Source organism: Centroberyx gerrardi, chromosome 13 (assembly GCF_048128805.1).
Source record: "Centroberyx gerrardi isolate f3 chromosome 13, fCenGer3.hap1.cur.20231027, whole genome shotgun sequence".
In the NCBI taxonomy this organism is placed as follows: domain Eukaryota; kingdom Metazoa; phylum Chordata; class Actinopteri; order Beryciformes; family Berycidae; genus Centroberyx; species Centroberyx gerrardi.
Genome location: NC_136009.1, coordinates 2208363 through 2221554, shown reverse-complemented (window position 1 = coordinate 2221554; position 13192 = coordinate 2208363). Strand labels below are relative to the sequence as shown.

The 13192-nt window shown below is 40.1% G+C and overlaps 1 protein-coding gene across 1 annotated transcript in view; it reads left to right on the top strand.

Annotated features, from left to right (window-relative positions):
- The window catches only part of LOC139920147 (cadherin-6-like), a 40603-nt gene that overhangs the window by 3057 nt on the left and 24354 nt on the right, over nt 1–13192 (top strand). The window contains exons 2-3 of the mRNA XM_071910080.2: nt 7046–7340; nt 7748–7867. Coding sequence (XP_071766181.1) covers nt 7046–7340; nt 7748–7867 — 415 coding nt within the window. The remainder of the gene's footprint in view (nt 1–7045; nt 7341–7747; nt 7868–13192) is intronic.

Genomic DNA, 13192 nt, shown 5'->3' with positions numbered 1-13192 from the left:
TAGTCGTGCCTATTTCACGTAACCGTGGAATTTTAACACTATTGAACTATTGGGCCCACAGTTGTTAACAGATAGCTTCACTGTGTGTTTGGTGGTCCTACGAACTTCAATGCAGTTTCGACGTGCATGGGAGTGAGTACATAATGACTGAATTTTCGTTTTGGGGTGAACTATTCCTTGAAGAGAGAGCGATATGGTTAAAATATGGTTAGCAGAGACAACGATATGAGACACATAAGGACTCCAGAAAGCCTTTTCTGCACTGGAAATCTGCCTTAGTGAAACAACCGCAGGCTTCGTCAGCTTGTGTTAGGTGGAAGCAACGGAGGTGTTGCAGCCCTGCAGACTGACAGATCAAATCAGACTGAACACCGCTGGAGAGCAAAGGCAGCAAGGATCAAAAGGAGGGAAAAAAGGAGAGAGAGAGAGGGAGTGACAGACATACAGGGAAAGAGGGGAAGGGAGGAAACGAGGAAAGAATGGAAGAGAGGGGAAAAGTGAGCCTCATGAAAGTAGGGAGAAGCAGAGAACGAGAGAGAGCACTGTAAAGACAAACAGAGAGAAAAAGAGCATCGGGAAGAGCAATGGAAAAGAAGAGGACAGGTCAAATAAAAGAACAAGTGGAAAAAGCAAGAGAATAAAAAGTCAGAGATGTAACAAGAAAGAGGGGTGAGAGGGGGCGGAAAGGTAACCAACAATGCGGTCGATATGAGGAAAAAGAGAAAAGTAAAAACACATAAGCTGGTTTTCCTTTTTTTTTGGTGAATTATGATGTAGTGAATTGGAAAAACTGAATGGAAATGCAAGATTCAATAGCATGTCCTCAATGTCACACACTCGTTTGGAGTGGAAATGTATTTTTTGATAAAGAAATTGTGATGGAAATGCATTTGTTGGAATATATAATGATGTAGGTTTGGCATGATCGGCCTGATGAATGGTTCAGCTCCATCCCAAGACCTCCAAAAATATCATACATATTGTCTCTAACATGTATAAGTCTCCAGCATGGTTGTATGACCATTAGTTGGTACATTAGAATATCATACGTGTTGTTTCTAACATGTATAACTCTCTATTGTGGTTGTATGACAATTCGTTGTTACATTAGAACATCACCAAGTGCAATGAAAGCATGAAATATGACCAACATTAGCTGACACTAAAGAATAATAACACCTTACCCAATAATAATCAATACTAATCAATATTAAGCAATTGCAATGTTTTATAGTGGATTTTTCTTCTTTTTTTTTTGACATTTGGGAAGTCACTTCTAAAAGTGAAAACACACATTTCAAAAGTTTGCATAAAATATGCTTGACAGTTAGATGGAAACATAACTATAGAAAGCAAGAAAGAAAGAAAGAAAGAAAAAAAGAAAGACAAAGAAAGCAGAGAGAGCACTTAATGTACTTTACTTACCTGTCACTCATGAGCAGCATTGCGTCCTGGGGAGTAGAAATCAGTGACATTATTAGTTGGTGTGGAAATTGTCACATTTCTCCTTATTGCTCCCCTGCTTGGCATTGTTGAACTGTCATCCAGTCCTCCACCCTGCATTACTACTGCATTACCACTGCAACAAAGTGCAACGACTAGCTGTCACACAATTCCTTGGGCCTTCTGGCTGAAGAGAAAACAACATCTGAATTTTTCCAAAATAATCCCTCTCAGGAAAATGGACTGAACACTCGGACGTGTTTTTATAGCACAAAAATTTCTCGATGCTGCACCGGGACACTGGTCTCTGACTCAAGACAGAGAGAGATACACGGGGAGTCACATCCACATGTCTGACTGGGTGCTGGCTGGTGGGTGACACAGGCTGAGGCCACACAGAGCAACATTTTAAGACACGAAGCAGCCATATTGACACCATTGTTACTGTTCATACACCGGAGCAAGAAAGATGAAAAGTGACCCATTTGGCCTCCCATACGCTCTCCACATGGCTGATCTGCAAATGTGTTGGTTTGTGGGTTTTTGCTTGTGTGCGTGTGTGTGTGTGTGTGTGTTTGTGTATGTGTGTGTGTGTGTGTGTGTTTGTGTGGGGTGGTGGGGGGTTATCAGCAGTGAGCCAGGGGGGCCCTGAGGAAAAAAAAGGCTTTTTGCTGTCTTTGAAAAGCACGGAAGTGTCTAGTTATCCCCTCAGCCATATCGCTGTGCAAAATTCTCAACGCAGAGTGGTTTAGTTGTTGCCCGAATCATACACTGCAATAAAATGTCCGCCTTAACCAGAGACTCCATCTTGTTTTCAGCCTCATTAAAATCATAATTTTCTTCAGAAGTGAAGAAATCATTTTGATTCCTTTGGCACAGCTATTTCAATATTTTTTTCACAGATGTACAATGGACATTTATTTTTATAAACCTAGCAGTGTTGAACTGACATAAATCTCACCTCCCATATTTTTTACAGCAGTCAACTATAATTCACCTTGTCATAAATCTAGCCACAGCAGTGCAAAATGATGTAGTCATTCCCCCAACCATATACACACTGTAGAAATGTGTTAAATCACCCACTAGTCACCCAACCCTATACTGTAGAATTGCAGATTAGACCAATTGTCATAAGTCCCTGCCCCGTATTCCTGACATTTTCTTCACAGCAGTGTTGAACTGCCAGCAGTGAACAGCCATTTTCCTGCCTTATACTGTAAAATTGTAGAATTGATGACAGAACTGCAGCTTCATCCCGAATACTTTTCCATAATCGTTCTGGTAAATTTGTACATTAAAAAATGGTTTGTCTGGAGGGAAAACCGGTACAATCTATCTTTTTCATCAGTGGCCTTGTCGTAGCACTGTCCTCCATTGCTGAGCAGTTGAAAATGCCAGTAGGTGGGGGATGAGAGGGTCGGGGTGTCTTGAAACTCCAAAGGGTGGGGTGCACCCAAAACAGAGTACGGGCTGGAAAGTGAGTTTTGAAAGCTAGAAATCTCAGCATCTGGCCGAATAATCATTCAGTCATTGTCATCTTGGGTCATTTTGTGCTACAGGCAGTGGTGGAAAAAGTACTAGAATGTCCTACTCAAGTAGATGTATTGTTACTTTTCCATACAATTCCAAAAGGACGAGAGGACCGAGTTCAAACTCATTTCTTTTAAATTTGGAAATTACAAAATGAAGTGCAAAAAGTAAAGCCAGATTACTCTTCTCACTCTGAATGGCTCCACAATTTGTCAATTTACGATTACAATTTCTGCTGCTAATGTAGAGCCTTTGAAATTGTTTTACTCTGTAATGGATGTGATTTAATATATAGTGAAGTACAATACTTCAGTAAAAATGTAAGGTCATGTAAGACTTGGAAAAATACTCAAAAACGTACAAGTACACAAAAAACCTCCTCAATTACAGTAACTGAGTAAATGTAGTTAGTTACTTATTGTCCCTTAAAACTATGCCCACATAACAAACTTTGTATTGTCTAATTCACACTGATTGTGGACTACTTGCAATTTTTCATCTTTGCAGGGCTACTCCTGACAACCACACCATTGTGGTTTATTTAGGCCAAGTCCCTATACTCTTATAGCAGTGTAGAGCTGTTGTGTTTCTCCAACCAGATACTGAAGAATTACTTCTGTTACTGAGGTTTTGTAGGACAGACTACTGAAGCATTTTTACAAGTCAGCCCTTACTCTGATTATCCACCCTTATTCTAATTATCCACCCTTATTCTGATTATTAACTCTTATTCTGATTATCAACTCTTACTCTGATTATCCACCCTTATTCTAATTATCCACCCTTATTCTGATTATTAACTCTTATTCTGATTATCAACCCTTACTTAACCAGGCAAGGTGACTTTATTTTCTACAACTGGTAAGCTGCTAGCAGGTGTAGTATTGCACAAGGAGGGAGGCTTACATGTAAACATATATTAACACTTGGAAGCTGCCCAGTACAACCACAGTCTTCTGTTATCAGCCACTGGGAGCTGCCCAGTACAACTGCGTAATGGCATTTCCACTGGAGCAACAGGCTGAAGTGTCTTTCTCAAAGGCACCACAATGCTAGTATTAAGAGTTTCTTTCTGCTTCTTTAGCCGTCAGACTGCTGCCTCATATTTCTCCTGTATTCTTAGAGGAAAGTGTGGAAATGTCACAACTCTACTTTTCCTCCTCCCATATTTTTATACCGGTGTAGACAGGATTAGTGTTTCTGCCAACTGTATAGTGCAGAATTATAGATTTGACTGTTGAATTGTCTTGTCTGGTCCATCATCCCACCCATATTCCTACAGATGTATTTATAGTGTGATCCGCCTCATCTAGCTACTCCTGACAACCACAGCAGTGTAGATTGAGCTGTATGTTACCAATGTATCCTGTTGAGGAATTGGTCAGGAATTTCCTACTGTGGGAAAAATAAAACATAAAGGCACTGGATGATGAAGAATAAGAATAAAACATGCATTCATCTGTGGAATCTGATCAAAATGTCACACTACAATCAATCCAGGTGAAGGTCTTCCCATAGACAACCAGTATAGAATTGATCAATTCTCCAACAAATATGCAATCAATTAAACTGCAGCATATCCATCATATCAGAGGGCCACATTGACTGTACCATATCTGATTTGTTATATCAGACCCATATATCAGTCTAACCCTATTATTTATATGCAGTTCACGCTTTCCACAGGTAGTGGCAAAAATAGCAGCTATAGTGGCAACACACACACTCATATACTCAAAGCCTTCACCCCAACTCCTGGCCTGGAGGAGCGAGGCGGGGGATGAAGGGATGAGAGGTGAACACTGGGCCACCTCAGGTCGAGAGACACAGGCAAAGACATAGGGCGAGAGAGAGAGAGAGCGATAGAGCGAGGTAGGTTAGCGCTGCAGGTATCACAGTAAAAGCAGCAGATTTCAGATCAGATCCAACAGATGTTAAATCCTTCTGGCAGAACAGACTGGCTTTCTGCTGCGCCGCGGTTCACTCTGGGCTATGGTTTTCCTTCAGAGGAGGCTTTGTTTCTTTCTTTCTTTCTTTCTGTCTTGGCTTTTCTTTGCTTCTGTCTTCCTTTTAGAAACCTTTCCCCATCATCCGGTTGGTCCATCCATCCTCTCCAGGACATTTTCTTCTCTCCTCTTCCCTCCATCAATCTATCTTCCCTTCCCAATTTCTCTGTAGATAGATAGATAGATAGATAGATAGATAGATAGATAGTATCTATCAGAATCAACAGAAACAGGCCTCATGTCTTTATTATTCTCTTATCTTCATATTATATCCATTGTGTTCTGCAGGCAGTGTAAGATCGATCACACCAAGAACACATTTAAATTGAAGTGAAATTGACAGAGAAACAAGGAGATCTTCTGCGTGGTCTGTAAACGTATTAGTTATGATTTTGCTTCAGCTTTACCAGACACAGGAGATTGAAAACATTCAGGAAACCAGCACTGGCTAGTTTGAATTAAATGAAATTGAAAGTGTAACAGAGTGAGTGGGTCAAACACAATTTCTATTTGGCCCATATATAAATTAGATGTAGGCCTATATTTGCTTCAGCGGCACAGGAAATTGAAAATGTCCAGAAATACACATCAGGTAATTTCATTGATTATTCACCTAGTTCTCACCACTTTGCCCAGTAGGGTGCTAACCCACTGCTGAAGACAGCAGTGTAAGGCGGATGGTAATGGGCCATATAACATACAGTAGCCCAGGGCTGGGCAACATTAAATGACTATTTTGGCTACAGTGACTGTATGCAGTTATACACATTTTCCAGCATGGCTTCTCTCCTTACTAAATGTTCCTGTGGATTTGTACATACTATCATCAGATAGATTTATCATATGACTTATTTCCAATGTAGACAGTATTCACCTCCATTCAACTCCAAACAATATCAAAAATTTCTGAGATGGTAAAGTACTATAAGTGTAGTAACATAATCCATGGAGGAGATGTGTGCGTCTACAGAGTTTTTGCTAGGCCTTTGCTAGCATTGAAAAATATCGTTGTGTGAATGAAAAGTAGTTCCTATCCAATTTTATTTGAACATTTTTGAATGAATGAGTTCATTCGCAGGCAAGAGTAGGCGTGCCCATGATGTTAGGCGAAAATGTAAACACTGGAACAAAGAAGAGCTGTAATGAAGAACAATGTTGGGAAATAAAAAAAAACAAAACCTGTCACCACGATTTTTACTTACTTACTTCTCTCCAATCACTAATGTCCTCTATGGTTACATCCCGCCTCAAGAAAGTTCTTCCACCTGAAAGTAGTTCCTATGAAATGGATTTGACGTGTAGATGCACAAATCAATCGGACACAATGATAATAAAAAACATGTTTCTTTTCAGCACCTGTTTCAAAATGGAGAAAATATAGGTAAAATATAGGGCATCTATGAAATCCAAATAATCAAAAATACATTTACAGAAAATATGACAAATAAATGTACAAAGAAAATAAAATTGAATGCCAGGTTTTACAAACTATCATACCACCCAGCCATACTGTAGCACCCCTTGATGTAAAGTCCCTCTTTGGCAACAACCCAGCGCTTCAACACGCGAGACAGATCCTTCTCAAGAGGCAGATCAGATGGACACCGTCTCTTCAGTTCGATGGCGCTGGAAGTGGAGGAGGCTGGCAGCAGTTCAGACCAAACTGAGGCAAAGTCCTGAACACCAAGTACCGGCCAGTGGCCAGTAGCCATCGGCTACTCCTTACAGACGATCCAGTACATTTTGTTCTTTGACAGCAGAGTGACAGAATGACGGACCGTGACCCACATACTGTATGTCCCTTACAGCAACATTCTGATATGCTGACTCTGAAGTGTGTGTGTGTGTGTGTGTGTGTGTGTGTGTGATGGCCTATAACTTTATTTATTTATTTACTTATATTATTTTATGAGGTTCGCAAGAACAGAAAACATTTGTGAGAAGGTCTGGACAATTGTTTTTACAGACTGCTTCTTTCATAACGTTACGTCATTTTGATGGGTTAACGTGAAGGGGATGACAACAAAAGCACTTAAATGTGTGTGTCCTTTGCCTTTCTGCAGCTTCAGTCGGACAATGACCGGGGCGACGGGACGGTGAAGTATGTCCTCTCTGGCGAGGGGGCCGGCACTCTCTTCGTCATCGACGAGAACAACGGCGACCTGCATGCTACGCGCCGCCTGGACCGCGAGGAGAAGGCTTTTTATACCCTCAGGGCCACCGTAGTCAACAAGCGGACAGGTTATAAGCTGGAGCCGGAGACCGAGTTCATCGTCAAACTTCACGACATCAACGATAACGAGCCTCAGTTCAGCAAGGAGGTTTACACCGGCAGCGTACCAGAGAGGTCCGATATTGGTAAGTAGAGCTTTTAATGGGCTTTTTCATTTGGGAGGAGAGCTGGATGACTGAGTGAATTGGGACTGTTTTGATTTTATTTTTTCTCCATTCTATTTTTTCTCCATTCTATACATCCTCTCCTCCTGTCCTCTCCCATAATATCTATGCTTTTAAAATGCTATTTTGTTTTCAACATAATCAGTGAGCATAGATGGGGATAACCCAGAAATTGTGATGCTTTTCAACATATCGTGTATTCAACAGTTGCATATCAATGTGCATTGTCAAGAGCACATCTTAAATATATGCTGTGTTGGAAAGCATCACAAGATACGATACGATATGATACAACTTTATTGGTTTTCTCAAATGAATTCTCAAGAGTGTAGTATAGTCTCTCACCCCTCTCTCTGTGTCTCTCCTAGGTACATCAGTAATCCAGGTGACGGCTACAGATGCTGATGACAGTATGTATGGGAACAGTGCCAAACTGGTCTACAGCATCAGCCAGGGCCACCCATACTTCTCTGTGGACCCGAACACAGGTACGTTTCACGGAACGATTCTTTAAAGCACAATACCAGAGTTTTAGGCCAGTGTTGCTTTGAGTGCGGACTTCCCCAGACAAGTGTGTTGAAGAGAAGACAACATTTGAAACATTACGTACTGCCTAAATAAGGCGACAGTAAACATGCTGAATGAATGGAAGGAGACTGATCCATAACCCCCCCCCTGATTTTGATCGATATCAAAAATTAACTGCAACAGGAGCATCACAGTGAGCAGATATTAAACTTGATCTTAACATCGATATTCTCAACAGGGCAGAGAATGAGAGTAAGCCTAAATTTTTGCATATTGGCGGCCCCAAATTGCAGCCAGAGGTAACTTTAAATTTTGAGGACTTCAATATCCAGAAATCCTGCAAGGTGACATCAGTAAACTGCACACACTCATATTTACCACAATTTCAAAATGTCATTACAAAAGCAAATAATATAATATCGATGGAGAACTTGTGAAATTGTGATGGGCAAGCCATCTCATTTGTGATTACTATAACAGAATTCAATGGAGCTAATATCGCGATTCATTTTTCTGCCCCACGATATGTATTGTCACTTTTTTGCATTGCGATACTGTATATTGAATTTCTATATATCTTCCCATCCCTAATAGATCTACATTCTTCACACGGCCTGCATGTATGAAGCTTATACAGGTTGTCACTGTGGAAAAGATTTCCCACCAGTGACCATACCGACACCAACTAATAGGGTGAATCTACCGTATCTCAATTAGTGGGGATAGGGCGCTCTTCTCTGCTGCAGCCCTGCTTTCTGTTTTACATAAAAACCTCGCTTAGAGCAGCTTTAACAATAAAAAAATGAATACACCCTGTGCAGGTCCACCCCTGAGCCCTGCACATTTACATTTCCCACTACACTGAAAAAAGGAGAAAAAAGGGCTGTTCTAATATTTCCTAATATAAAATAAAAACACAACTAAGCCCAACCTTGTCCTGATCCTGTGTACTTTCTCTGTAAATAAAAAAAAAAAGTCAGCCATCCATTTAGATAATCAGTACAGTAATCTTCCTCTCTCTGCTCATCTGTTTGTTTCTAACAAAAAGAGGAGTCAGGGCCACAGCCAGATTACTGCTGCCTGTGGATTAACCAGCAACGATAGACCTTGATCTCTGGAGGTTGACATGGAGTGGGCTGTCGCTCTCTGTGGAGAGCTGAAGGGGAACAAAACGATGCAAAGTCCTGATGGGAAGGGAAGCAGGGATGAAGAATGAAAAGAGGGAGGAAGGAAAAGACAGGAGCATTCCAGAGAGAGAACGAGGAAATAGAGAAATGAGGGAGAGATGGTTAGAAAGAGAGAGAGAAAGAGAGAATCAGCATCCAATTACAGAGGATCATTAAAGCAATATTTCACTTTGCTCGCATACTTTCAGTTGTCAGTGCACACACTGCCCCATGTTCATGAATAGTCAACAGCTAATACTGGCTGTAATGGGGACCTGTTGTCTCCGCTGCCCATGACCTTTCATTTTGAAAACTCACTGAAAATTCATTTCTAATATGTTTTCAGGCCTATGTTAATACAGCAAAATAGACCGCCTTTGGGCTTCTAATATTCACTTGGTGTACATACTCATACTTTTGAAAAAAAAAAAAATCTAAAGTTTTGGCTGCATGCAGTTTCTCAGTATTGACAGCTGAGTGTTGAATGCCATGGTTGAAAGCAGATCCCCAGGGCTGCTAATGTCGGAGGCTGTCTGCTCCTGAAAGTCCGCTGGAGGTGTGAATGTGCTGAAAAGTAAAAATATTCTCCTCATGTCAAATATGGCTTTAAATGCCATGATACAAAGGCATTTTGAGGAAATAATGCCCACAGTTTATGCAGTTTATTGGCAGATGGGACAAGATCAACATGGATAACACAGTGGGCTCTAAGCAACAAAAACCTAATGAAAAATGACAGCTGGTCAAAACTGCCAGTACATTACCCACCTGGATTTCCTAAAATTGATGCTGGTGTATTGTGGCCTTAAGTTGAAAACATATCAGATCCCTTCAACGCTGTTGATCTGAAGTGTGAAGGTTGGTACTAAAAGCATGATGTCACTCTCTTTCTTTTAATCTGTGTAAACAAGTGAACTAGTTAGTTACATGCTTACCAGTTGTGAGTGTCTTAAAAAATAATATAATTAAATCAAATCACCGATAACTGCTCACTACTGCAACCTAGCAACTAATGTTACTGCTAGCATACACTTAGCTAGGCCTGCTACGCTAATGTTACATCCTCTACAAAGGATTAAGCCCACTAACAACAAAAAACTCCAAGAAGAAGCGAAACCTGAATCTTTTTTTAATTTTTATTTCATTTAAAGCATTTTAATCAAAACTCATGTTGTTAGATGACACGACTTGCCTTATCAGGAAACAAGTGAACTTGAAATGAATCTTCCACTAGCTAGCCAAACGCTTCCACAAGCAATTTGAACTGTAGAGAAATGTGAAATGGAAAAATGAACAACTAGCATCAGCAGGAGCAATAACTTACAGTTCGTACAGGTTACTACCCACAGGCATTTCAGACATGGCAGTTTAACAAGGACTGAATGAAAATCCTACACTCCATCTCCATAGTAGAGGCTTGGGAAGGTTACTTTCAGAATGCAGTGTGTTATATAGAATACGGATGACCTGTTCAAAATAGTAATGAATAAGGCTTACTCAGTACCACAGTCAAATTAGTTTCACTAATTTGTTAGCAATGATTTGCTCACAGACTGACGCTAAACTGATAATGAGGTCCAGACTGATTTCATTTACAACCATTTCAATTAGTATTTCAAGATTTGTAAATTAATCTCTGCATTCATAATCTAAATGATCTAAATAACACCTATTTTTTTCCCAGTAAATATAACAGATTGTGGTCAACGCTCAATCTATTACTCCCCCGCCCAATAGGACTTTCAATTCACTTTCAATTCAAAGGGTATAACTTCCAAACCAAATACCCAAACAGGTCATTATCTGAGGACAGGTGAAATCTCATCTATTTTTTTGTCACTTTGAAATGAAACAATTATCAGCTGACTTTCAGACAACCTTTTAAAGGTTGATGTGGTGCTGCTGTCTAATAGCAATAAAGCACTTGAGGTTGACACAATATTTCACTCTTTATTTCTGTGACCTTGCGCATGCGACGGCAACATCACACCATTTATTACCTCATCATAGCTTGGCTTCAAGTGTGTTCTGAAATGCTCTGATACAACAGCAAGTGGTCTGATGGGAAACTTCCATCAGTTCATACGTGACGAAGGTCACACCCTATATGACCATCACATATCATCCCCATTCTCTGTCTCCAGTCTAATGAAGCAGAAATTATACAAAAATTTAATAATAAACATATATGAAAAAGTTGATTTGGGTGAAAGGGACAAGGTTCGATTGAACGTGTCAAACAGGTTACAAATCAAATTACAAATTGCTGCTAAGAGCTTGGCATCATTCAGCTAACCTTATTGTGTGATCAAAGCTCTTGATAAAGACAGTTGTACCATGAACATGTATAGCTCCTCACAAAACGAAGTTATAAGAGTAGTATATAAATAAATTATAAAACTGAGTAAATAAAGTGCTTATACATTCATTAAAAGGGAGGACACAGCATATCAGAAATAGCATAAAATGAAGAGAAGACAGGACAAAGGATAGCAGAAATAGCATAAAATGAACACAAAAAGTAATTACACACCAGAAAATAAATTGAAGATAGGGATAGGAGAAGGACAGGAGGAGAGCACCATCAGGATCAACAATAAAAAACAGGCTGCATAGCTCATTAAAAAAAAAAAGCATTAAACAAGGAATTAAATAGGGCATTATTTAAAAGCCTGTTCATAAAAGTACGTTTTGAGGAGTGATTTAAAAGATGATACTGACCCTTAGTCTCTTGGGCAGGGCGTTCCAAAGCCTTTTAAACATTGCACAGGATTTTGCAAGGTTACAAAGAAGAAAAGCAGCCTACTGAAAGTAACCTACCTAGCTGCCTTGTAATGAACGGAGATCACGGCTGTTTGTGATCTTATCTCAAACCACAAGCGTCCATTGATTCTGCAAGTTGTCAGGCTATACATTAGTCTCCTTGTCATTTATTAAACGCATTTCCCCCATGATAATTTCCTTGTGACAAAACAAGGACACAAATTTGGTTGTACAAATTGGAGGTTACAAATTTTGGCAAAGACCGGTAACGTTGACTTGTCTTGACTCAGACTAGCTTTATCGTGTAGGGGTCCAATTTAAAAAAAACAATCTTTTTTTCATATTTCCTCTTCGGTGAATTCACTAAATTAGCCATAACTACTTAGCAAATCTTCGTTCAGTGATCTCAGCTGCAGTGCTACCAAAATGATGTCACTGTCATGCATATGCAAAGTTTTGCAAATACTATGGATTACATTCTTGCACTTTCAGTACAACAATATTGCCAGGTTATGGAAACAGCATACTTAGCAGCAGATACTTGATAAAAAATGACATTCTACAGCTGCTATTACCGAGTGCTGTGTGTTTTTTTTTTAGGATAGTCCACCTCATCAGTATTTCTCCTCAGGCGGTCTGCTCAGGTCACTAGGTCTGGGAATCAAACCCTGTGGTCATGAGGCAGTATCTCTTAGCACCAGGATGCTCTGCCACTGTGGCCAAACCCCATGACAGAGAATAGCACAAATTTGCCAGTATTGCCTATTTTTTTCAGCATGGGACCCAAAAGTAATACATTTCTTCTCATAGTGGGATCCAGGCTCATTAAATCATACTAGCACTCCCCCCCCTCCCCTCCTTCCCCCGAATCAATACTGGAGTCCCATTGATGGAATGGAATGGAAGGTTGACTTTGCAGGCTCCAGTTGTTCATTTGAGCTTTCATTCATACATTCAAATGGGCTTTATTTTACTTTGTCAGTCTTGTTTCTGGCTATGACGGATGCAGTGGTAAATTGACAGAGACTAGTGCTTTCAACAGGAAAAAGGTACCTGCAGGTTGTGTGGGATTACATGAAGTTTTCAACATTTACACCATCATAGCAAAGGATGCACAGATACAGGTTTTACTGTTTCTGAGTACTAATTAAAGCTGCACTAGTCAAGATCTGAGTCTAAATCACAAAGTGTTGCTGTAACACAGAAGAGCGTCTCATCCCCACTAATTGAGATGCCGTACATTCACCCTATTTGCCCGAATTAAATTCTGCTGTCAGTATGGTCACTGGTGGGAAATCTTCTCCACAAGGGAAGTGATGAATCAAAACCTATGAGCGAAATACAAAGTGTCTCCTA